Consider the following 23,343-nt stretch of genomic DNA (forward strand, 5'->3'; position numbering starts at 1 on the left):
TTGGCCCATAGTTTCACATCATTGTTCATCACTGAAGGAACTCAGGACAGGAATTCAAACCGGACAGGAACCTGGAGGCAGGAACTCATGTTGAGGTCATGAAGAAGTGAAGCTTTATGGCTTGCTTCTCATGGCTTGCTCAGTCTGTTTGCTTACAGAACTCAGGGCCACCAGACCAAGGGTGGTGCCACCATTTATCAAACAGCAATTAAGCAAATGTTCTGCAGGCTTGTCTACAGCCTGCTCTTATGGAGGCATTTTCTCAATGGAGGTTTTCTCATCTCAGACGACTATAGCTTGTGTCAAGTTGTCATAAAACTAGACAGCACACTTCTTTCCATGTATTGTTTCTCTCAGGTGTTTATCACAGAGGCAAAACCCACTAATATAGCTAATGAGCTCAGAGACATCTCAAAAGCCAAGTTCAGTGTGACTTTTTGTCCTTCATCAGATTCTGCATTGGAAGTATCACTCTATTTGATCCATAAATCCCACTTCCATAGACTCAAGTGGCATCACTGTCTCTTCCTACTTTTCCTTCAACTTCTCTGAGCCTTTGTTCTCAGCTTCTTTGGCTAGTCTTTTCCTTCATGAATTCCTTAATTGTTACTTCTCAGGGGGCACACATTTACAACTCACTTATGATTTGTGTTACCCTTTTAGCTTTAGTTATGAACAATTCACTGATTGCTTAAAAATCCCTATCTCCAATCTAGATATTTCTTAAGTTTAATGCTTAGAGATTGGACTGCTATTTATAATCACTACTCGGGGTTTTCATACTCCACATGACAAAAACCAAACAAATATTAAAAACACAGTTACCTACAGCTGTGCATAACTTAAAAATGGGGATTTATTTGGGGGAAGTTTATTGTCAAGTTTGCCATCGTGAATGTCATAGGCTGTACTTACACAAGCTAGAATGACTATGCTGTTTGTATGCAGTACAAATCTCCAGGACCCCCTTCATATTCAAAGGCCATCAATGATCAAAGCATGTAACACTGGGGCTGAAGAGATAGTTCTATGTTTTAGAGCACTTGCTGCTCTTGCAGAGAACCAGGTTTGGGTCCCAGAACCCATATGGGCTCATAACCGTTGTAACTCCAGTTCCTGGATATAGAATGCCCTTTTGTAGCTCAAGTGCACTGGGATCTCAAGCAATACACATACATATATGCAGGCAAAACACTCATACTCATAAAATAAATACATCTGAAAAAAGACAAAATAAAATCCTACCAAAACAGGCTAGTAGCTTAGGGGCTGGAAGATGGCCCAAAGGCTAAGATATCTTACTACTCTACCATAGAACCAATGTTCAGATCCCACCATCCATATCAGATGCCAGCACCAAATCATAAGACTTTAACTCCAACTCCCAGGGATCAAATGTGTCCTTTTGACCTCTGTGATCACTTGAATATACATGTGCACACATACAAGCAAAGTCAAATAAATGTTTTAAAAATCCAACATCATATGTCTGTATATCCCTCATTGATCCCAAACATATTAATCACCCAGACCTCTTGGCTTACTATTTAATATTCATCTACTCAAACAAAAACCATGAAATTATTCAAAATTACTTTTCTTTACACTCTCTGTGTTCTAATATTAATACATTTAAAATCTTTGGAGCTCATTAGTGCCCACTGTTCCCTGAAATGTCCATCACATTATATCAGGCTCTTATTTGGACCATGGACTATTGGACCACTTCAATATTATTTCCTCATGCTTAGTCTTTCTTCCATTACAGTCTGTGACCTCTAGTCTACCTGTGTCATCTTTGAAAAAAAAAGAATGATCATATCAATCTTATGTGCACACTAAAACTTTATATTGTTGCTCATGATTTATACAGCCCCCAAACCACTACTGTGATGTAAAAGTGCTATGTGATCTACTTTATGTTAACATTTCTAAAGGACCTCTTCCTGTATCCCACATCCATCTTACATACCAAAAATGAAAACAGCTAGCTGCTCCCCCAATACCATATGCTCTCCCCCATTCCATCATTCCATATCACAGTGCTAATGCTCTCTTTGATAATAAAACTGCTCCATCTTGACCAGATGAGAAACAAGCTAATGACTGAGGAATGAATGGACACAAATCTATAGGATCACCTGCCAGGAACTGACAACACTATTCTCAGACTGTTACTTTAGGGATGGCTGGACCCCAAAAGAACATACTAATTTATTTTTTAAAGATAAGGTCTTAATAATTTTTTTGACTTGGAACTCACTGTGTAGACCAGGATGGCCTCAAATTCACAGAGACCTGCACGTTTCTACCACCTGAGTTCTGGGATTAAAGATGTGCATCACCCTGCTTGGCCAGAACATGCTAACTTGTTACAGCTTTCACTGTGGTAATAAAAGGACCCCATCCTCAATGTGCTTTTGGGAACAAATTTTTAAAAAACAAAACAAAATAAAATGTTATGAGTCTAACGATCACAGGCGTAGGGATCATCAGGTTGCTGTAGTGGAACTGAGTTCACCTGCCTTGACACTTAGTTGCTATGCCAACATCCAACAAGAGAAATTCCCTGTGATAGGGAGGAGAATGGCCTGGGTGAGGTTTACCAGATGTCCAAGATTCTCCTAGTCACCCCTTTACACAATACAAATCTGTACAACCCCCCAAAAAAGAATGGTGATGTGGGAGTGTTATATCAATCTGTTGATTTCATTGGCTGAGCAATAAAGAAACTACTTGGCTGGCCCTCATAGGTAAAAGCATAGATGGGAGGAGAAAACAGAATAGAATTCTGGGTGGAAGAGGAAGTGAGGTCAGACTCTGCTCTGCTCCCGGAGAGACCCGACAGCTCTGCTGGAGCAGAGACGCCATGCTCAGCTCTCCCAGGCAGATGCACGCAATGAAGCTCCTCCAATCCAAGATGGAAATAGGCTAGAATCTTCCCGGTAAGCGCACCTTGGGGTGCTTACACACATTATTAGAAATGGGCTAGTCCAGGTGCGAGAATTAGCCTGTAAGGGCTAGAGTTCATGGGCCAAGCAGTTCTTAAATGAATACAGTTTGCGTGTTGTTATTTCGGGCATGAGCTAGCCAAGCGGCCGGGGTGTTGGGGACGCAGCCCCACCGCTCTTATTTCAACAGAATGGAAAGGATATGTTTCACTCTGAAAGCTTAATTCTGGGTGGAGATTAACTCTCTAACAATTTCAGCCTCCAAAGGTTTGCACATACTTCCTGAATAAAAGCATCACCCTCATTCCAGGTAACTGAGTGTTTTGTCTTAAAATCTAAACAAAAAGCAACAGTGCATTAGAAGTTTGTAATGTTGACTACATTTCAACAGGTACTATTTGTGTCTAGACAGAAGTTCTGATCCCTGAGACAAAACAAGGTATAGAGAAAGGCCACACACCTGTATATGCATGCACACTAATACAACAGTCTCCCATACTCAATATGCACAGAAACACAGTCTTATTCAAGAGTCTCTTTGGTCACTACAGACTTACAAACTCAGTGTTACATCCAGTGACCTTTATCCCAGCACACAAAGCATTGGCTGCTCCCTTGTTATTAAACACTCTGAATTGGACGTATCCTGCAGTGAATTCAGCTGAAAACAAGAGACAGAAAACAGCATTCAAGGAAAATGCTAGAAATATTTGTCAGTCCAGAGTTTAGTGGTGCCAGGTTCAGGATGTACAGTCTAAAATATCAGCCCCATCAGAGGAGCCTCATCTATTGCCATCCACAGACCCCAAGAGCCAGTCTTTGAAAAAAGGTCCCCATCTGCCAGAGCTTGAGTGGAGAAATTTCTGACATGGCAAGGTCTCTACTGAATATCTCCAAGGGCTTGTCACAGCAGTTAGCAAGTGAATCCATTCTGGTCCTGTTCACATTGACATTGCTAACTTTTCTTTAAAGCCTTACATTCCAAGAATAAATAAGAAGAGCTTCAAATTATACAGAACAGGCTTAGCATTCATAAAGTGCATGTGTCATGCTTGTATTTATATCAAACAACATGTCAGTCACCCCTCAACACAAAAATAAAACACTATTTTTTTCCCTGTTGTTCAGCCCTGTGCACATGCACCTGGTCTGTTTCTAAGAAACCTCTGACTGATAATGAGGTTGCCAAGAGTAGATTTCAGAATCATGTTTCCCCAATGCAAATGCCAACTCTCCAGCTTATACCCTGTGCTCTCAGTCAAGTTCCTGGACTCAGTGCTCCAGTCTCTTAATCTGTAGAGTGGGTTAGTGATAGTTGAGAGCCCAAGGGCAATCAACTGAATGGAGTGAATCAAAACACAAACTCTTACAGAAAGAAGCAGGCTGTGGTGGATGGTAAATGGCTGTTACTTATCATAACTGAGTTTATCACATGGCCTGCAGAGGGTTCAGTCACATTAGAGACTCACTCTGGCCACTGTGGGAGTAATAAGAGGCTGTCTTCTGAGCATCACCAAAGTCATAGAGCACTGGTGTTGCTGGGCCATTGTCAGTCCAACACTTCCCTATTCCATTTTTCACTGGGTACATCTACAAGAAACAAAAGAAGCACTGGGTAAGGATGGCAGCATTGGCAATCTTAGGCACACTAAGCTATACAGAGAAGCACAGCGTGTGTTCAGTAACAGATGTTTCCCAACCAGTCAGATAAGAAAGAATTCTTCCCTTTGTCCGTCTCTCTGACACCCTAGACCCCTCCTCCTTTTATTTTCTTTCCCCTCTGTACTTTTCTCCTCTCTTCTCTTTTACACACACCCCTACTCTTTGGCTTCCTTGGCCCATTACACTTTAGAATAAGGGAAACATGGAACACAATCTGCCAAACCTGAAACACCTGCCTCTCTCTCCACACAGATAAAAAACAGCTTCAGACAACAGTTTTGAGTACCTGATACAGGCCAAACAGATTATGGCCCATATACTTCAGGAAGCCACTATAGGTGTGATATCTCAGCAGGGAGCTGTTCCTCCAATCTTCCAGGGGGCTATTGTTGGGCACATGCCAGATTCCCAGATTCTCAGCCTGGATGTCGAAGTAGCCAGGGTTCTGGAAAGCAACCAACACTGAGCCTGACCAGACAGAAGATTTTGCTAAGCAGAAGACCCTCATGCACAGTGTCCAGCACAGCTGGTATCTCTGGGCTCCAGGTGGACAGAGGGTCAGCCATGTTCAGATGTCGTTATTTCCAAGGACAATGGTCCCACCACCACCACCTTCTTACTGAAAACCCTACTTGGAAGGATGCTGAGATTAAAGGTAAGCACTTTTCATTTCTTCAGCCCTGTGTTGAAGGACAACCTTCCCACCCTCTTCATGGTCTGCTTGAGCTACACTCACATCCTCACGCTTTCCCAAGTGACTACAGAGTGTACCAACCTTGTAGTCATCACTTGTGGCCCCCTCTGCAGTCCCAAAGGTGTTGTAGTTGGCCCAGTTGCCATCCCCCTCTGGGTAGTCTACTCTGTTGCCTTGCTGACTGGACCAGCGATCGCCTACTGTACACTTCCCATCCATGTTGTTCTCATGCACACTGGCCACCAGGGTCCATCCACCACCATCAGTGGTCATGTCACAGAAGGTCTGGTAGATGGCACCGTTCTCCGTGTAGAGGAAGTAGAGGCCATCTGTAGAGAGAAGCAGTCCACAGTCCTCTTGTGTGCAGGCTCATTGTCCATCTCTGCTCCGTAAACAGAATGGCTCTAAGGACCACAAACATGGCTAATGCCTCATACCCTGAGTGTCCCACCACAGGTGTCCCTAGGATTGTTCCTGAGTTCAGAAAGCCATGCTTCTGTGACTGAGGCAGAACACGGAATTACCCAAACTGACAGGGATGTTTCTCCTAAAGTTAACCATAGTATTATCAAAGGACTTAGCAACTCCACTTGGTAGATAACCAAAGAACTGGTAACAGGGACTCAGATATGGACATTCATGTTTGTTACAGCTCTGGTCACAAGACCTGAATGGCAGAAACAAGTCAAGTATTTCTCCACATAAAAAGGAATAAGCAAAATATATGCTGTCTAGTAAGCAGAATCATATGTTGTGTATATTCCTATATATCCCATGGATCAAAGAGAATGAAGTGAACTGGAGAAATGGCTCAGTGGTTAAGAGCAAGTACTGCTCTAGCAGAGGATTTGGGATAGCTTCCCAGCACTCACATTTGACAGTGTACAAGTCCTTATGAGTCCAGCTCCAGAGGACTAGATGGCCTCTTCTGGACTCTGCATATACCTGCACATATATGTACACGTTCCCAAACACAGACATACATCTGCGCAAGAATATTATCATTAATATAATAATAATTAATTTTTTTAAAGTAAGGTAACTCTTCTACAACACTTAAGTACCTTGAAGCTTGCTAATGTAATGAGGCGGATACCTTATATGAGGTAACAAGAATTGACATATTCATAGACGTAGGAAACAGAGCAGCAGCTCACAGGGAACACAGGAATTTGTTACTTGGTGGCTACAGAATTTCTATTTAAGGAATGAAAACCTTCTGGAGATGGATAGTAGTAATCCCTCCCATTGTAAAAGTCATTCTTGATTCTGAAAACCCTTAAAATTGGTTAAGTAAATATTTTATCCACCATGTACATTTGATCACATTTTCTATATAAAAAAAGAAAAAATGATTACAGAGGACACGTCTGATTTGTGTTTGCATTTCTGAGACAGGGTCTCCCCAGGTTGATTTGGAGCTTTTAGTCCTCTGCCGTAGGTTCCCAAGTGTTAGAATCACAGTGTGCTCCTTAAATGTTCATCACTCACCTCGTGCCCCAGTGACCTCCTGCTTGATTTCCTTGCAGCTTCTGAACAAAGGGGAAGACACAGAATTGGCCCGGCTGTTGGTGTCCAGGTTCCCTTTAACAAGAGAAGATGCAGAGTTCCACACTCATGGGACACCCAGCCTCCCCTGTCATTCATCCTAAACTCATTCCATGACTTCTCAAAGCCTCCCTCTGAGAATCAACAACATTTCTAAGTAGGAAGAAAGACAAGAGATTTGCAGGTGTGGAGAACTTTTTGTCTAAAGTCTTGAAAGAGAAGAATAAAGTGAAGTCCAGATTTGCAGGTAGAGGAAATGCAGGGAGCCTAATGTGCCTGGAGCATGGGTAGTGAGGTCGACAGTGCAGAGACTGACCAAGAGATCATGGAAGTAAAAGCCTTGCAAATTGGCCTCAATTCTGTAAAGTCCTCTGAGAACGTAGAAGGGGTGCAAACAAATGGAAACTTTGGGGTCAAAGCTACCCAGGTCAATGTAGCTCCATGTTTACCAGTCAAGTATTTTTGGATTGTATTCAGTATGTCTGTGCTTCAGATCCCTCTGCCAAAGATTATCATGTAGAGATCATGTAAGATGGCATTTAGGGACTCATTTCTTTCCTTAAAGCTACTAAAAACCCAGGGAAGGGGAATTACGCATTTTAAAATACCACTGTGTTCGTGTAGAGAGTGGAATTGAAGAAAATATTCTCTGGGAACAAACTAGACCATTCACTTGGTATTGAAACCCTAAAGCAAAGGTCCTAATCTTAAGGAGTCACTAGGATGGGACTCAGCTCTTGCAGAAGTACAGGATTGGGACCAGGACGTGTCTCAGCGATGCCATTGACACTGGCCATTTCCTTCAAGAACCAATCAGCATCCAGACTAATCTCAAAGGCATCATCTTTATGGGGATAGACTAGGTTGTATTTACATATCCAGGAATATTTATATATACACACATATAATACAAACATATACATAAATACATCTGTATATTGGAAATGCTTATATATTCCACGGTTAAACAAATGGAAGCCTTTGTTTTGTAGAATGTGGGGGTGGGAGATAAGTTAGAAAGGTTGGAAGGAGGAAAAGGAATGGTACAACAATACAATTCTATTTAATTTCCGTTTTCTAAAAAGGCATAATCAGCCAAGCTATGCTGATGCACATCTTTAATTTCAGCTCCCAGGTAGCAGAGCCAGGCAGATCTCTGAGTCTGAGGCCAGTCTCGTCTACAGATGGAGTTCCAGGACAGTCAGGGCTACACAGAAAAACACAATCTCAAAAACAACAAACAAACAAACAAACAAACAACAACAACAACAACAAGATTATGCTCTCTGGGCACAGAGTCCCAGGTCCTGGAAGTAACCCAGTCTAATGACGACTGTCTTTAAAGCTAGGGGGTGACCTGAGGAAACTGGGGTCCTGCATCAGTACTCACCTGCACTGCAAAGTCTGGTGGCCTTGATGATAAACAGCAGGAAGCCGAGTTTCATCATGGTCATCTAGAGAAAAGCAAGAAGAAGGTCACTCTCTATCAGACCATCTTTCCCCCCATCCCTGTCTCAGCTCCCATCTAGTCCCACTTAAAGGCTCCTTTCTTTACTTTAAACTCCTCGTATCACTGGGTCCTAAAGCAGACCTGAGCCGGAGTCCACTTTTCTTCTTCCTCTGACAGCAATTACCTTCCCCTCCATACCTGGCCAGACACTCAGAGTTGCCCGCTGAGTGGAGATGAGTTCCTCTCTCTCTGCAGAGTTTCTAGTGTGGTCCAGGTGAGGCTCTTGTCCTTTTATGGGATGAACCTGGTGAGAATAGCCCAGACTTTGCCAGGCTCCCCCTTTTCTGGCAGGATGCCACTAGAGGGGAAACTTTTATTTTCTTCAGGAAAGTTCTTTGTACATGATGACTCATGGGATTCAAGTCTCTAAAAGATACACTTTAAATATCATATTCTAGCGCTATTACTAGGTTTGGGAAGTTCAATGAATTGTGCATTTTCCAAAAAGGTAATAGATAAGGAAACTTGCAACATTTGATATCCATTTGGGCTTTTTTGTTTGTGCCTTTCTTGCAATACTAAAAAAAATGGTTAATGTTTATAATTATACTCATTTCATAAGAGAAGAAAACATTTTTGGGAGGCACTTACAATATATAAAAGAGTACATTTCCTGTAGCCCAGGCTGACCTCAAACTCACTGTTTAGGTGAAGATGTCCTTGAACTGATTCTCTTCATCCCACCTCCTAAGTGTTGTGATGACAGGGACACACCATCAAATCTTCACTATAAAAAAGGAAAGTTTAACAACAAAATAGGAAATAATCATTTAAGAATAAATACAAAACTTCAGTCTGCATAAATTGAGTTCCATATAACCCTCACTATTTGTCCTTGATTTTCTCATAATTACTACAAACTTGTGAAATTTTATAATAGACTGAACTTGGGATGAAGTCACTAGAAATCCCCCCTGAAGATGCTTCGTGCTTCCTCTATCCCCGCTTTTTGTTTCTCCAGTTCTCAGACACCACTTTGGTCTATAATGGAATAAACTTCCCTTTCCTCAGCAAAAAACATCCTCAGTACAAAGCTTTGCTATAATACTGATAATATCGCAATCCTCTGGGAGTCACCTTTTGGTGAAGTTTATATTTTATATCTTTGTGTGTTCACAGGACTGGTTTATACAATGTAACTCAGAGAGATTCACAGAATAGAATAAAACAAAGGCATGTAGTTCAGCTGGTAGAACATTCACCTTGTGTATGTGAGCGCTAGGTTCAGTCTCTAGCATCATGCAAACAAGGTATGGATGGACATGCCTGAAATTGCTGCCCTTGGGAAGTGGGAGTAGGAGGATCAGAAATTTGGGGTTATCCCTTACTACATAGCCAGGATGGAGGACAGTCTATGCTACATAGGATTCCTGTCTCAAACATACAGAAAATAAAACAAAACAAAAAATAAAACTGTTCACACACAAAGAAAATCTATACATCTTCTAGCGAACAAATTCAAGATCATTTTTGCCTACATAGTGAGTTGGACGTCACCCTCTCTCTGACTTTATCTTAGTGATCCCTAGATTGCTGCTGTAAGGACCAGACTTCAGCAGCTCAGAAATTGAAGCGGTGGGGGGGAGGGGGGAGCATGGAGTCTCTGACTAATCACTCAATTGACCTTTCTATCTGAGTGAGTAAAACTTAATTCTGGGGACAGCCAAAAGGGAAAATACACACACACACACACACACACACACACACACACACCACCACCCCTTCAGGGTTTTTCTATCACTTGTCTCTCTGTTCTTTCTTTTTTAATACTCTTTTTAGATTCCCCACACCATGTTTGTTACCGAGAGAATTTTCTGCATTACCAAAAGTCACACAGTTCCTACATAATCACCGTCAAAACATTTTTCTGAAAGAAGTCAGCCCCAATACATTTCTTAACTACATCTTTATGCATTTCCTGAGAAACCCACACTTAGTCAAACACTTATCTTTTAGACTTCTCACAGATCAGGAGCCCGTCATCCATTACTGTGTAAATAGGCAGTAACTCTTATAATTGCCAGGAAAACAGGTTACTTGCTTCACTTTTCATATTTAGAACCCTGTCCAGTTATCTTAACTAAGCATTCAATTTTTAAAGTTCTACTTACATAAAGTCAATGGTTTAAAGCTTTGTTTTAGCTATGATGACTCCACAACCTGTGAACACACTTCCCAGTATAAAAAAAACACTTGAGCTATTTCTTGGGACTTAGTTGTTTTCCTAATCATTAACTTAAACCACCATCTATTTGGCTCCTAAAGTAAAACTCTTAAGTCCTAGCCTGGTGACACTTCCTTGTTCATATTTTCTATTCTTTCCAGTCCTTGCATTATGATGGGTGGGGGCAACATCATATCCTACATTTACCCATATTAATTTCCCCACAAAACTAGCCTCTATTATAATCCCTTTCTATATTTGTTAAAAACCCTTAATCATGAAAACTCTATTTAAACTAACACTGTTCTTGTATAAGATCATTACTTCAATTAAGCAGTACAGCTTAAGAGGAAACATCTTCATAAAAATCCACAGGTAAAAATGCCCAGTAGAATGGGATACTTCCATGAAATAGCCACACTACACTAAAGGCAGTGGGGATCTCCCCACACCCGTTCACACCATGCCAAATACCAGTGAAAAATGGGAGCAGAAAACATGTAAAGGCACAGTTGTAGCAGGAGACATTCTGGAACTGAAGCCCTCCAGGCCTTTTTTTTCCTCTGAAATTTACCCATCAGGGCCTGGCATTGTGGTGAGCTAACACCTGAAACTCAATTGCCACCTGCTGCTCCTCTGACATCGCCACCACTAGATGTGTCTTTTCTTTTCTTTGTATTTCTTTTTCTCTCACACAGTACAGCCCAACTGCAGCCTGCACTCCTCCACTCCTTTCCATCCCACTCCCCACACCCTCTCCCAGGTCCTGCTTCTCCATTCCCTTCTTGTTATGTTGTGTTCAGTTTGTTACCCCGGGGACACTTGCTCTTGTATTATTATTTTTGACATTTTTGACGTCATAATATATCTCTTCCTTACTGGTACATAGGTCATAGGGACCTTTTCCTTTCTATTGAGTTTCCCTGGCCAGCCTAGATATTAAGGCTTTTGCCTTGTCTTATTGTATCTTCTTTTGTCATGTTTAGCTCTCTTCTCTTGGAGACCAATTCTTTTTTTCAAGAGGAAATGGAGAAGAAGTGGATTTGGGGGAGAAGAAAGGTAGGGGGATCTGGGAGGAGTGGAGGTAAGGAAAACTGTGGTTAAGCTGTTTTTTTTTTTTTATGAGAGAATTTGATGTGGGATTCCCCTCTTACGCTGTGAATATCATTGGTTAGTAAAGGAACTGCTTTGGGCCTATAGCAGAGCTATAGGGGAACAGAATTAGGCAGGGAAAACTAAACTGAATGCTGGGAGAAAGGAGGTGGAGTCAAGGAGAAGCAATGTAGCCCTGCTGGAGACAGACACCGGAAATTTAGCCAGTAAGCCAAGCCATGTGGCAATATACAGATTAATACAAATAGGTTAAATAAATAAGAGTTAGCCAATAAGAAGCTAATGGGCCAAGCAGTGATTTAATTAATACAGTTTTTATGTGATTACTTCAGGGCTAAGTGGCCAGGAACTAACTAGCAGCCTCCCCTCCTCCAACAAGAACTAATTTTCAATAAAATTTAAAATTGTACATCTATCAGGACTAGAGAGATGGCTCAGCAGTTAAGAGAGCATGTCACTTTTCCAAAGGGCCTAAGTTAAATTCTCAGCACCCATGTCACCTGTATCCAATACCAGTGACCTTCACGGATGCCCATACTCATGTGCACACACAACTACCCACACATAGTTAAAAATGAAATAAAAAGTAAATATATCACTCTATGAAGTAAGAACTCTAGAAAGAGACAAGCCTCTAGGCTTAGTTTACATGTTAGTTCATTTGTCTTCAGGGCCATAGGTTCTTCACTGCTGGTGGCAGTGCCCTGTTAGAGCCATAGCAGGTGTCAATTGAAGTTCAGGTGTCAACTCCATCATGGGAATGTCTTGTTCAAGCAAGGCTTATGTGAATACAGGCTTCAGAATATCTTTTACTTATGCTGTGCCTTCACACTGTTGATGCTACATGTTCTTCTCTGGTATCTGCTATGATGTACTTACTTATATATGGGGAGTCCCCCCATTGCCTGTCTTGTGGGCTGTGTTTTGTCATGAATGCATCCCTATCTACTGGGGATGTCTATCTATGGACTGTCTAGAGGATCACTCCTCCTTAAGCTGTCTTGTCCATTTGATATCAACTTCTACAAAGTTCTGAGAAATAAAAATAAATCCAAAGAAATGCTACACAAGCTAGTAATTATAAGTACCTGAGAACTGTTTTATATCACAGCTCAGGTTAACATAGGAAAATTATTTAATTTCCCCAGCTGACAAGATAGTTGTACACTATTAGGTGATATAAAGCTTCAAAGTAGCTTTAGAATAGACCAAGTGCCTTGCTAATGGTTTTTAAGATAAACTATTCCCAGAAAAAGCAGTCCAGCTCACAAGGACCTAACAGTCAGTTTTCTGATTTGATGAGGTTTCCATTTTTATCTCCCTCGATAACAAAACGACTGGTACTTTCTTTATAGTTGCAAGTAAGGAGTTGAGATTTATTTCATGTGAGTTTTTGAGATGATTCTGCTTTTTACCATTTACTTAAGAAATGGATTACAAATTGGCACCCCACCTGGACAACTAAATCCACTTTAAAACTCGAGAGAGTTTGGGAAGGAATTCTAGATATAAAAAAACAGAGAGTATAAGACAGTTTCTTGCTCTGTTTGCTGGCGACAAGCAGAGACATGGCTCTTTTAAGAGGTTTCCTGACTCAGCTTTAGAGGCAGGAACTGCACAGTTTCTTTAAGGGAAGGCTTCCTGATTCATGTTAGTTACAGGAACAGCGTTGGATCCTTTTTCGGGTTGATGTCACCACCCACTTCGGGTTCGGATGCTTACGTGCCCATTTGGGGATGGAAGGAAAGTAGCTAAGACCATGACCAGGGCTCAGCACTCCCAGCCTGGGCAGGCAGCAGGATCGAGTCTGCTAGGCTTGCATAGGCAGGAGAGCAAGGCAGATTCTGAGCACCATACACAAAGATATTTCCAGGCCATGCAGTGTGCTGCATGGCAGATTTAGCTTTTACTCAGATAAAAAGGGTTCATATGATGCAATGTGCTTTCCAGAGTTTAAGGTGGTGAGGATGGCTCCCACCAGGCAGTCTCAGAGGCAGTAAACATGCTTCCTCCATGTTGGACTGGGTGGAGGAAACAGGGCCTTATTGGCCCTAATCAAGTCAAGTCACTTAGCAAAAAAAAAAAAAAAAAAAAAGGAAAAGACACTTCTGGTCAGAAAATAATTACAGATCACAATAAAGACAGATTCAGATAAAAAAAAAGACCTAAAGACCTCTAAATGGGTCACATATTGGATAAATGTACATAGGCTTGGGAGAGAAAAAAAAAGAGTATAAAGAATTATAAAAAGAAGTAAATAGTTTTTCTAAAAAATAAAACAAAGTCTTTAAAGAGACAGAGTAAACTTGTAGAAAAAGTAATAGGAATAAAGAAAAATAAGCCACATAAAGATGGAATTATACACAGTGTGGATTATGTATATTATTGTGTTTTCTTTGATTTTTTCTTTTTTATTACTTAAAAAAATCAATCCAAATTCCCACTCCTTGCCCTCCTCTCACTCCATCCTCTCCTCCCATTCTCTCCACAGACCCTCCCACCCCACCCCTTTCCAATGCTAAGAGATGGCAATGCATCCTGCCCTTTGGAAAGTTCAAGGCCCTCCCTACTCCATCTAGGTTGAGCAAGGTATACATTCAAAGAGAATAGGATCCCAAGAAGCCAGAACATGGAGTAGAGACAAATCTCAGGGTCATTATCAGTGGCCCCTCAGTCTGCCCCAATTGTCAACCCCCTTCAGAGGGACTTATTTGTTTCTGTGCTTGTTCACTCCCAGTCCAGTTGGAGTTGGTGAGCTACCATTAGCTCAAGCAAACTGTCTCAGTGGATGAACCACTCATAAGTGGATACTAGCCATAAACAAAGGACATTGAGCCTATAGTTCATGATCCTAGAGAAGCTAAGTAATATGGTGAACCCAAATAAAAACATATATAGATCCACCTGAAAATTGGAAACAGACACAATCGCCTGACAAAATTGGGAGCATGGGGGTGGGGGATAGAAAGAAGGCAAGAAGGGGAAGAGGAAGGGAGAAAGGGAGGATTAAGAAGAACTTGAGGGAATGGGATAGTTGAGATGGAGAAAGGACAAATATGAGAGCAAGGAAAGAGATATATTGATTGAGGGAGCCATTGTGGGTTTAGCAAGATACCTGGCTCTAGAAAAATTCCCAAGAATCCACAAGGATGACCCCAGCTGAGACCCTAAGCAATAGAGGAGAGGGTGCTCGAACTGACCTTGCCCTGTATTCAGACTGATGATTGTCTTAAATATCACTATAGAACCTTCATCCAACAACAGATGGAAACTGAGGCAGAGTCCCACATCAGAGCACTGGACTGAGCTCCCATGGTCCAGTTGAAGAGTAGAAGGAATGAAAATATGAGCAAAGAGGTCAAGACCATGAGGGGTTTATCCACTGAAGCAGTTTGCCTGAGCTAATGGTAGCTCACCACCTCCAGCTGGACTGGGAAGGAACAAGCATAGGACCAAACTAGTCCGTCCCTTTGAATGTGGATGACTGTTGTATGGCTGGGGCAGACTGAGGGACTACTAGCAGTGGCACTGGGATTTATCTCTACTGCATGTACTTTTTTTTTTTTTTTTGGATCCTATTCTCTTTGGATGTTTACCTTGCTCAGCCTAGATGTAGTTGGGAGGGCCTTGGACCTTCCACAAAGCAATTGCCTTACCCTCTCTTAGGATTAGAGGGGGGTTGGATGGGAAGGTGTGTCGAGGGAATGGGAGGAGGGAGGGAGTTGGAATTTGGATTGGTACTTTTTTAAATCTAATAAAAAAAGAAAAAAGAAAGAAGGAAGGAAAGAAAACAGAATTACACACGACTTACCAATGGAAATCCTGAGTCAGAAGGTCCTGGACAGATGTGCTGCAGATAGTAAGAGACCACAGATGCAAGCCCAGACTAATATACCCAGCAAAGCTTTCAGTTACCATTGATGAAGGAAACAAGATATTCCATGACAAAATCAGATTTAAACAATACCTATTTACAAATCCAGCCCCGCAGAAAGTACTCCAATCCAAGGAAGCTAACTACAACCAAAAAAACACAGGCAACAGTAAACCTTCCCCCAGCAAAACTCCAAACAAGGGAAACACACAAACACTACCACCAAAACACAAGAGGAATTAACCATCACTGGTCATTAATACCTCTTAATATCCTGAATTCAATTCACCTATAAAAAGACAGAGGCTAGCAGAATGGGTATAAAAATAGGATCTGTGCTTCTGGTTTTTACAAGAAATGCACCTTAACTTCAAAGACACACATTACCTCGGTTGGGAAAAGATTTTCCAGTCAAATGGACCTTAGAAACAAGTGGGTACAGCTATGCTAATATCTAAGAAAATAGACTTCAAACTAAAATCTATCAGAAGAGATTGAGAAGGACACTATCTAATCATAATAGGGACAATCCATCAAGATTAAGTCTCAATCCTGAACATCTATGCCCCAAATACAAGAGCAACCACACGTGTAAAAGAAATATTACTAAAACTTAAAATCCCACACCAAATCCTACACACCAGTAGTAGGAAACTTCAACACCCCACTCTCACCATGGACAGGTAAACCAGACAGAAACTTAACAGAGAAATAAGAGAACTAACAGATGTCATGACTCATATGAACTTAATAGACATCTATAGAACAATTCACCCAAACACAAAATAATATACCTTCTTCTTAGCACCTCATGGAACCTTCTCTAAAATTGACCACATACTCAATAACAAAACAAACCTCAAAAGATACAAAAAATTGGAATAACCCCATGTATCTTATTAGATCACGATGGTTTAAAGCTAGAATTCAACAACAAAATTAATTGCAGAAAGTCTTCAACCTCATGGAAATTGAGCAATGCTCAACTGAATCACCCTGGGTCAAGGAAGAAATAAGGAAAGAAATATAAGACTTCCTGGAATCTAGTGAAAATGAAAACACAAGGTACCCAAACCTGTGGTACAGTATGAAAGTAGTGCTAAGAGGAAAGCTCATAACACTAGCTGTCTACATAAAGAAAGTGGAGATAGTTCACATTAGTGACTTAGCAACACAGCTAAAAGCTCTAGAACAAAAAGAAGCAGACTGACCCAGAAGGAGTAGATGACAGAAAATAAACAAATTGAGGGCTGAAACCAACAAAATAGAAACAAGGAAACAATACAGAGAGTCAGTGAAACAAAGAGTTGGATCTTTGAGAAAATCAAGATAAACAAACCCTGATCCAAACTAATCAAAAGGCATAGAGAGAACATCCAAATTAACAAATTCAGAAATGAAAAAGGGAACATAACTACAGACACTGAGGAAATCCAGAGAATCATTAGGTCATACTACAAAAACCATACCCCATGAAATTGGAAAATGTAAAAGAAATAGACAATTTTATGGATAGTTGCTACATAGTAAAATTAAATCAAGACCAGGTGAAAAATTTAAATAGATCCATAACCTACAAGGAAATAGAAGTAGTCATCAAAAGCCTACTCCCCCCCCAAAAGCCTAGAGTCAGATTGTTTCAGTGCAGAATTCTACCAGAACTTAAAGAAATGTTAATACCTATACTCCTCAAATTGCTCTACATAATAAAACAGAAGGAACACTGCCAAACTTGTTTTATGAGGATACAGTTACCCTGATATCAAAGCCATGCAAAAACTCAACCAAGAAAGAGAATTACAAGTCAGTCTCCATCATGACCATTGATGTAAAAATACTCAATAAAATACAGGCAAGCTGAATCCAAGGACACATTAAAAAATCATCCATCATGATCAAGTTGGCTTCATCCCAGTGATGCAGGGATAGTTCAACATATGAAAATCTGTCCATGTAATCCACCATATAAACTAAGAGAAAAAAATGGAACAAGCATCCAATTAGATTCTGAGGAAGCATTCAACAAAGATCTATACCTCTTCATGATAAATGTCTTGAAGAGATCAGGGATACCAGGAATTTATCTTAACTTAATAAAAGCAATATACAGCAAGCCAATAGCCAACATCAAATTAAATGGAGAGAAATTCAAAGTTATTCCACTAAAATCAGACAAGGCTGTTCACTCTCTCCATGTCTATTCAGCGTACAGTAATGGAAAACAGCTTGGTATTGGCATAAAAATAGACAGGTTGAGCAATGGAATTGAATCGAAGACCTCAATATTAATCCCTTACCTGTGAACACCTGATTTTTGGTAAAGAAGCTAAAATTATACAATAGAAAAAAGAAAACATCTTCAACAAATGGTGCTGGTGTAACTAAATATCAGCATGTAGAAAAATGCAAATAGATCCATATCTACCCCCATGCAGAAAACTCAATTCCAAATGGACTTATGCCCTCAGGATAACACCAAGCACTTTGAATGTGATAGATGAGAAAGTGGGAAGTAGTCTTCAATGCATGGGAACAGGAGACAACCTCCTAAATGTAAGACCAGGAGCACAGACACTGAGAGTAACAATAAAAAATGGGACGTTCTGAAACTGAGAGGCTTCTGTAAAGCAAAGGACACAGAAAATAAGACAAAAAGAAGCCTACTTAATGGGAAAAAATCTTTAGCAATCCCACATCAGACAGAGGACTGATCTCCAAAATATATAAAGACCTCAAGAAATTAGACATCAAAATTCTAAATAATCCAATTAAAAAGTTGGGTACAGAACTAAACAGAAAATTCTCAACAGAAGAATCTCAAATGGCTGAAAGACACTTAAGGAAATGTTCAACATTCTTAGCCATCAGGGAAATGCAAATCAAAACGACTCTGAGATTTCATCTTATACCAATCAGGATGGCTAAGATCAAACAGCAATGATAACTTTTGCTGGAGAGGATGTGGAGTCAGAGGAACATGCCTCCATTGCTGGGAGAGCAAAGGGGGAGGAGGAGAGGAGAAGGGGAGAAGGGAGGAGTAGTTGAGGAAACAGGGTCATCAAGATGGGGAAAGAACAGAGAGGGAGACCAAGGAAAGAGATATCTTGGTTGAGGGAGCCAACATAGGTCTACCAAGAAATTTGTCAGTAAGGAAATTTCCAGGAATTCACAAGGAAGACCCCAGCTAAGACCCTAAGCAATAGTGGCGAAGGTGCCAGAACTGGCCTTGCCATGTATCAGATTGATGACTATCTTAAATGTCATCATAGGACCTTTATACAGCAATTGATGGAAGCAGAGGCACAGATCCACAGGGGAACACTGGACTGAGCTCTCAAAGTTCAGTCCAAGAGTGGGAAGAGTGAGAAAATGAACAAGAGGTCAAGACCATGATGCGAATACCCATTGAAACAGCTTACCTGAGCTAATGGGAGCCCACTAACTCTGGCCTGACAGCAGTGGAACCAACATAGGATCAAGTAGGTTCTCTGGATTTGATTGACAGTTATATGACTGGGGCAGACTGTGCAGCTAACTGGCAGTGAAAACAGGGTCTATCCCTACCATTTGTACTGGTTTTTTGGAACCCATTCTCTTTGAAGGGATATCTTGCTCAGTCTAGATATAGTGGGTAGGGTTTTGGTTCTGCTTCAAAGCAATGTGTTAGATATTGTTGATGTCCCATGGGAAGCCTTAACCTCTCTGAGGAGAGGATGGGAGTGGTTATGGCGGAGACAATGGAGGGGACATGAAGAAGGGAGTGAGTGGGAACTAGGATTGATATATAAAATGAGAAAAGATAGTTTTTAAAAAATAAATTAAAAAACGAAGTTACTATTATCAACTCTTTAGAATAATAATGAAATGCAGGTTAGTAATTAGTCACCTATTACAATTAAACTTGTAGTCATATTAGGTATGTTTTCAATGTCAAACAGGGATATATTTTAGATTGACATGTCATTTCCATTCACTTCAGAGATCTGCAGAATATGGCATTTAAGATGTTTTAATAGCATAGGTTCTTTTTTTTTTATGACAATGAGACATGTCTGCTCCTGGCAGCACCCATCTATTTTAGAAAAGATGGTGCACATTGAAGTAACTACACATGAAGTTTACTTTCTTTGTGGCAAATGTAAACCACTGGAAAAGAAATGCCTTTGCCTCAACTGCTGGTAGTAGGCTGTCATAATTGGACAAGTAGGAGACAAAAAAGAGTGATTGCCAAAACTTGTCAAGACAAGGTGGAACAATCCTTAAAAAATACTGCTTCACAGAAAAGTCTGTTAAATATCCTAGACCTTTAGGCCAAAGATGGATGCCACAACATTGCAGAGGAACCCTGGGTGACTGTCCAGGCAGCCAGCTCTTTCTGTCATTTCTTACATTTTTTGTAAGTCTCTTGTTTGCACTTCCTACTTACTCAGTTCATATTATTTCCCTCAGGTCTCGGAGGTAGTTGAAGACTGCATAGTTATAGTTACTGTTTTCCTTGTTTACGAGACTTAGAAAAGAAATTCACTAAAAAAGTGTAATGTGTACAAGGTTGAGAGAGTAAAAGATAGTTTTGGATGGTAATGAAAGTTATAAGAGAAAGTAAATTAGGAACAAGAATTTGGACTCACCAAGATAGATAATGAAGTATTTTCTTTGAATTTGTCAAATACACATGGACTAGACATTGCTGATATATTTATTGCCTTTATATATTGTATATAGTTATTGTACTTATTGATTATAGTTTTTCTTACATTAGTTATAGCCTTATTTTTTATTTTATATAGAAAGGGAAATATCATGATATTTTATTTGTGTTTTAATAACTAAAGCTTGCCTGAAGATCAGAGTGCAAAGCTAGTTGCACTAGTCAGCGATACAAGCCAAAAGTGATGGCACACACCTTTTAATCCCAGCAGCCACACTAGTAGCCATAGAGATAGAGGAGATGTACAATTTTAATTCCAGCACTAGGGAGGAATATAAGTTGGAATGAGACAAGAATTCACTCTCTTTTTAGTCTGAAGATTTTGTACAGGTAAGAGCTCTCTAATGGCTGTCTGCTTTGCTTTCTGTCTTCAGCTTGAACACTAGTATCTGTCTCTGGGGTTTTATTATTTGTGCTACAACTTTTATTCATTGTTTTCATGGTGTGTGTGTGTGTGTGTGTGTGTGTGTGTGTGTGTGTGTGTGTGTATGTAAGGGTATATGGAAGTCAGAGGACATTTTGAGGAATTAGTTTTATTTTTCCTTCATGTGGATTCTGGGAATTAAACTCAAATTTCTAGGCCTGGTTGTGAGTGAGTCATCTTATTGGCTCTGTCCATCTTTATAATTGAGACAGGGAATCTCCCTAAACCTGGAGCTTACCCATATAGCTAGACTGGATGTCTGGCAGGGCCCAGAGATCCCCCATCTCTGTTTTCTCAGAGCTGTGAGTCAGGTACATGTTGCTCTACCCAATTTTTATGTTTTTATGTATGTGGTGGGGATCCAAAAGTGATGCTTGAGCAGTGTAACAACTAATCTTGGCTGTCAACTTGACTACATCTGAAATCAGCTAAAATTGAAGGAACTGGGCATGCTAGTGATAGATTTTCTTGACTGGATCATTTGAGGCGAGAAGACACACCCTATACCTAGACCACACCTCTGCTTGCAGCCCAATAAAGTGTTATGGAAGAAGAAAGCTTTTGCTCTTTGCCTGCTTGTCTTCACTCTTGCTGGTGAGTTTGTAGATTCTGTTGCTGAGACATTTCTCTGCTGGTGTTATAACATGCTTCTTTGAGATTCCTACATAGACTGAAGAATGGCAACTCTCCAGGCTTTCCCTGGGACTCCAGCATCATACTGGGACTGCTGAGATATCCAGGCTCATGCACTCAACAACCACTGTGTCCTTGGCCTTTCCTTTGGAGACTCGGGAGACATCCATTGTGGAACTACTAGAACTATAGACTGTAAGCTATTCTAATGAATCTACCTCTAACTCCCTCTCTCTCTTACACACACACACACACACACACACACACACACACACACACACTCAGTTCTGTTCCTTTAGAGATCCCTGATTAATATACCCCAAAGCCCTTTACCTTTTACCCTGTGAATGAATGCTTTGTTGTGAATTGTAGCACAAATTCTAATTGGTCGTAATAATAAAAACCCAGAGTCAGATGCAGGGTTAAATGTTGAAAGATCAGAGAAGTAAAGGAACCAGTCACTAGTGAGACTTTTACCTCTTCCAAATTCTCAGACTAAAGTAGGTAGGTCCTGTCTCCATGAATCCTCAGACTGAATGGGCTGAGCTCCGGTCTCCTCCTGCCTTATAGTCCTCTTTTTGCCCAGTCGTATCCCTTTCTTTCTTCACTTCCCTAGTACTGGGATTAATCATGTGTGACTTTCAAGTGCTGGGATTTAAGATGTGAGCCACAACTCCCTGGCCCTATTTAGTTCTCTTTTATACTGGATCAATCTTGTGTGTCCCAGGGTGGCCTTGAACTCACAGAGATCTTCCTGCTTTTGCCCCCTGAGCACTGGGATTAAAGGTGTATGCAGCCACTGCATGGCCTCTATGGCTAACTAGTGTGGCTAGCTCCACACTCTGTTCTTCAGGCAAGCTTTATTTGCTAGATCACAAACAAAATATAACCACAGTAAATGAATATCAAATTGTATACATCACACTTTCTAAATCTATCAAAATGATGATATTGTGTTTATCTGCATTTTACCATAAGTTTATTTTAAATTCCACCTTTTTATGCCCAGACCTCAAACCCCAGTGATCCTATAGCAGCCCCTGCAGCAAAAACCCACAGTAAGAAGCCCCAGGTTACACATAAAACATCACCTTTAGGCTTGGATGCCAAAGAATTCTTGCACCAGCAATTTCTGTCCAAGCGGATCATGTCAATCCACTCAGCCTACACTCCTACTGCAGGCTCAGCCCCACGGCTTCCCCTCCTCCAAGCTGTGTCATCAACCCTGAGCCCTTGCTCAGAGTTACTTCTATGGTGCTGCACAGGACCTGATTCTTAGCCTTCTGACTGCAGAGGCTGAGCAATCCTCTCAGCGTCAACCATCCTTCATCCGCACCAGCAAACATCATAGAATCCTGCTTGTTTGTGGATAGTGCCCCTCCCCTCCTTCTTCGCCACGCAGAGGAGACAAGCAATGCTCCCAAAGAAATATGGTGCCTGTTTTTCCTTCTATCAGAGAAAGACAGTGAGCTCAGTGGAGCCCTGGAAGGTGTGTGTGTGAGTGGGTGGGGGGGCATTGTTTGGAAAGAGAAGTCTCAGCACAAGTAAACAAAAAGTTCGGGGTGGTTTATCCTCAAATGACAATGGTGTTACGAGGTAACTCCTTTAGAGAACACACGCCTCTTAAAGCCGACACACAGTCTTTCTTTACTGCCTGGCAGACTACGCAGGGAATCATGTATCCCAAAATGTATAGCTACAAACCTTACTGTTCTTGCCTTTTTATGTATAAAAACCATACCCTGGGGAACCGGACGCGCACGGCAGTGGGCGGCCGGAACCGGATGCGCACGGCGGGCGACGTAGCTGGCGCAGCGGCCGGGACCGGCGGGTACTGACACAGTGGCAGACAACGCAGGCGACAGGGACCAGGGCAACAACAAGAGCAGATCGCCCCAGGACAATTAAATCAAAGAGGTAGGCCTTTGGTTGGCGAGGTCCCGGGCAAACAGGGAACCTGGTTCTTTTCCTGAAGACCCGTCTGAGGGGTGAGAGGGATCTTGGCCCCTGGCAGGAGCCAGGAAACAGAACGAGGGAATTTTGCAAGAGGAGCCTCTGGCCA

At 41.2% G+C, this 23,343-nt stretch overlaps 1 protein-coding gene across 2 annotated transcripts in view; it reads right to left on the reverse strand.

Moving 5' to 3' along the window:
- LOC126502234 (intelectin-1a-like) overlaps positions 1-23,343 on the reverse strand; it is a 142,616-nt gene that overhangs the window by 88,399 nt on the left and 30,874 nt on the right. The window contains exons 1-7 of one of the 2 annotated variants that reach the window (XM_050143105.1): positions 8,504-8,605; positions 8,246-8,309; positions 6,799-6,891; positions 5,389-5,636; positions 4,900-5,058; positions 4,421-4,541; positions 3,509-3,612 (exon numbers count right to left, since the gene is read on the reverse strand). In XM_050143105.1, coding sequence (XP_049999062.1) covers positions 3,509-3,612; positions 4,421-4,541; positions 4,900-5,058; positions 5,389-5,636; positions 6,799-6,891; positions 8,246-8,309 — 789 coding nt within the window. In that variant the 5' untranslated portion in view covers positions 8,504-8,605. Of the gene's footprint in view, positions 1-3,508; positions 3,613-4,420; positions 4,542-4,899; positions 5,059-5,388; positions 5,637-6,798; positions 6,892-8,245; positions 8,310-8,503; positions 8,606-23,343 lie in introns of those variants that run through there. The other variant, XM_050143106.1, reaches the window with a different exon arrangement.

Source organism: Alexandromys fortis, unplaced genomic scaffold (genome assembly GCF_014885135.2).
Source record: "Alexandromys fortis isolate MF-2015 unplaced genomic scaffold, M_Fortis_MF-2015_v1.1 scaffold_51, whole genome shotgun sequence".
Taxonomy (NCBI): Eukaryota; Metazoa; Chordata; class Mammalia; order Rodentia; family Cricetidae; genus Alexandromys; species Alexandromys fortis.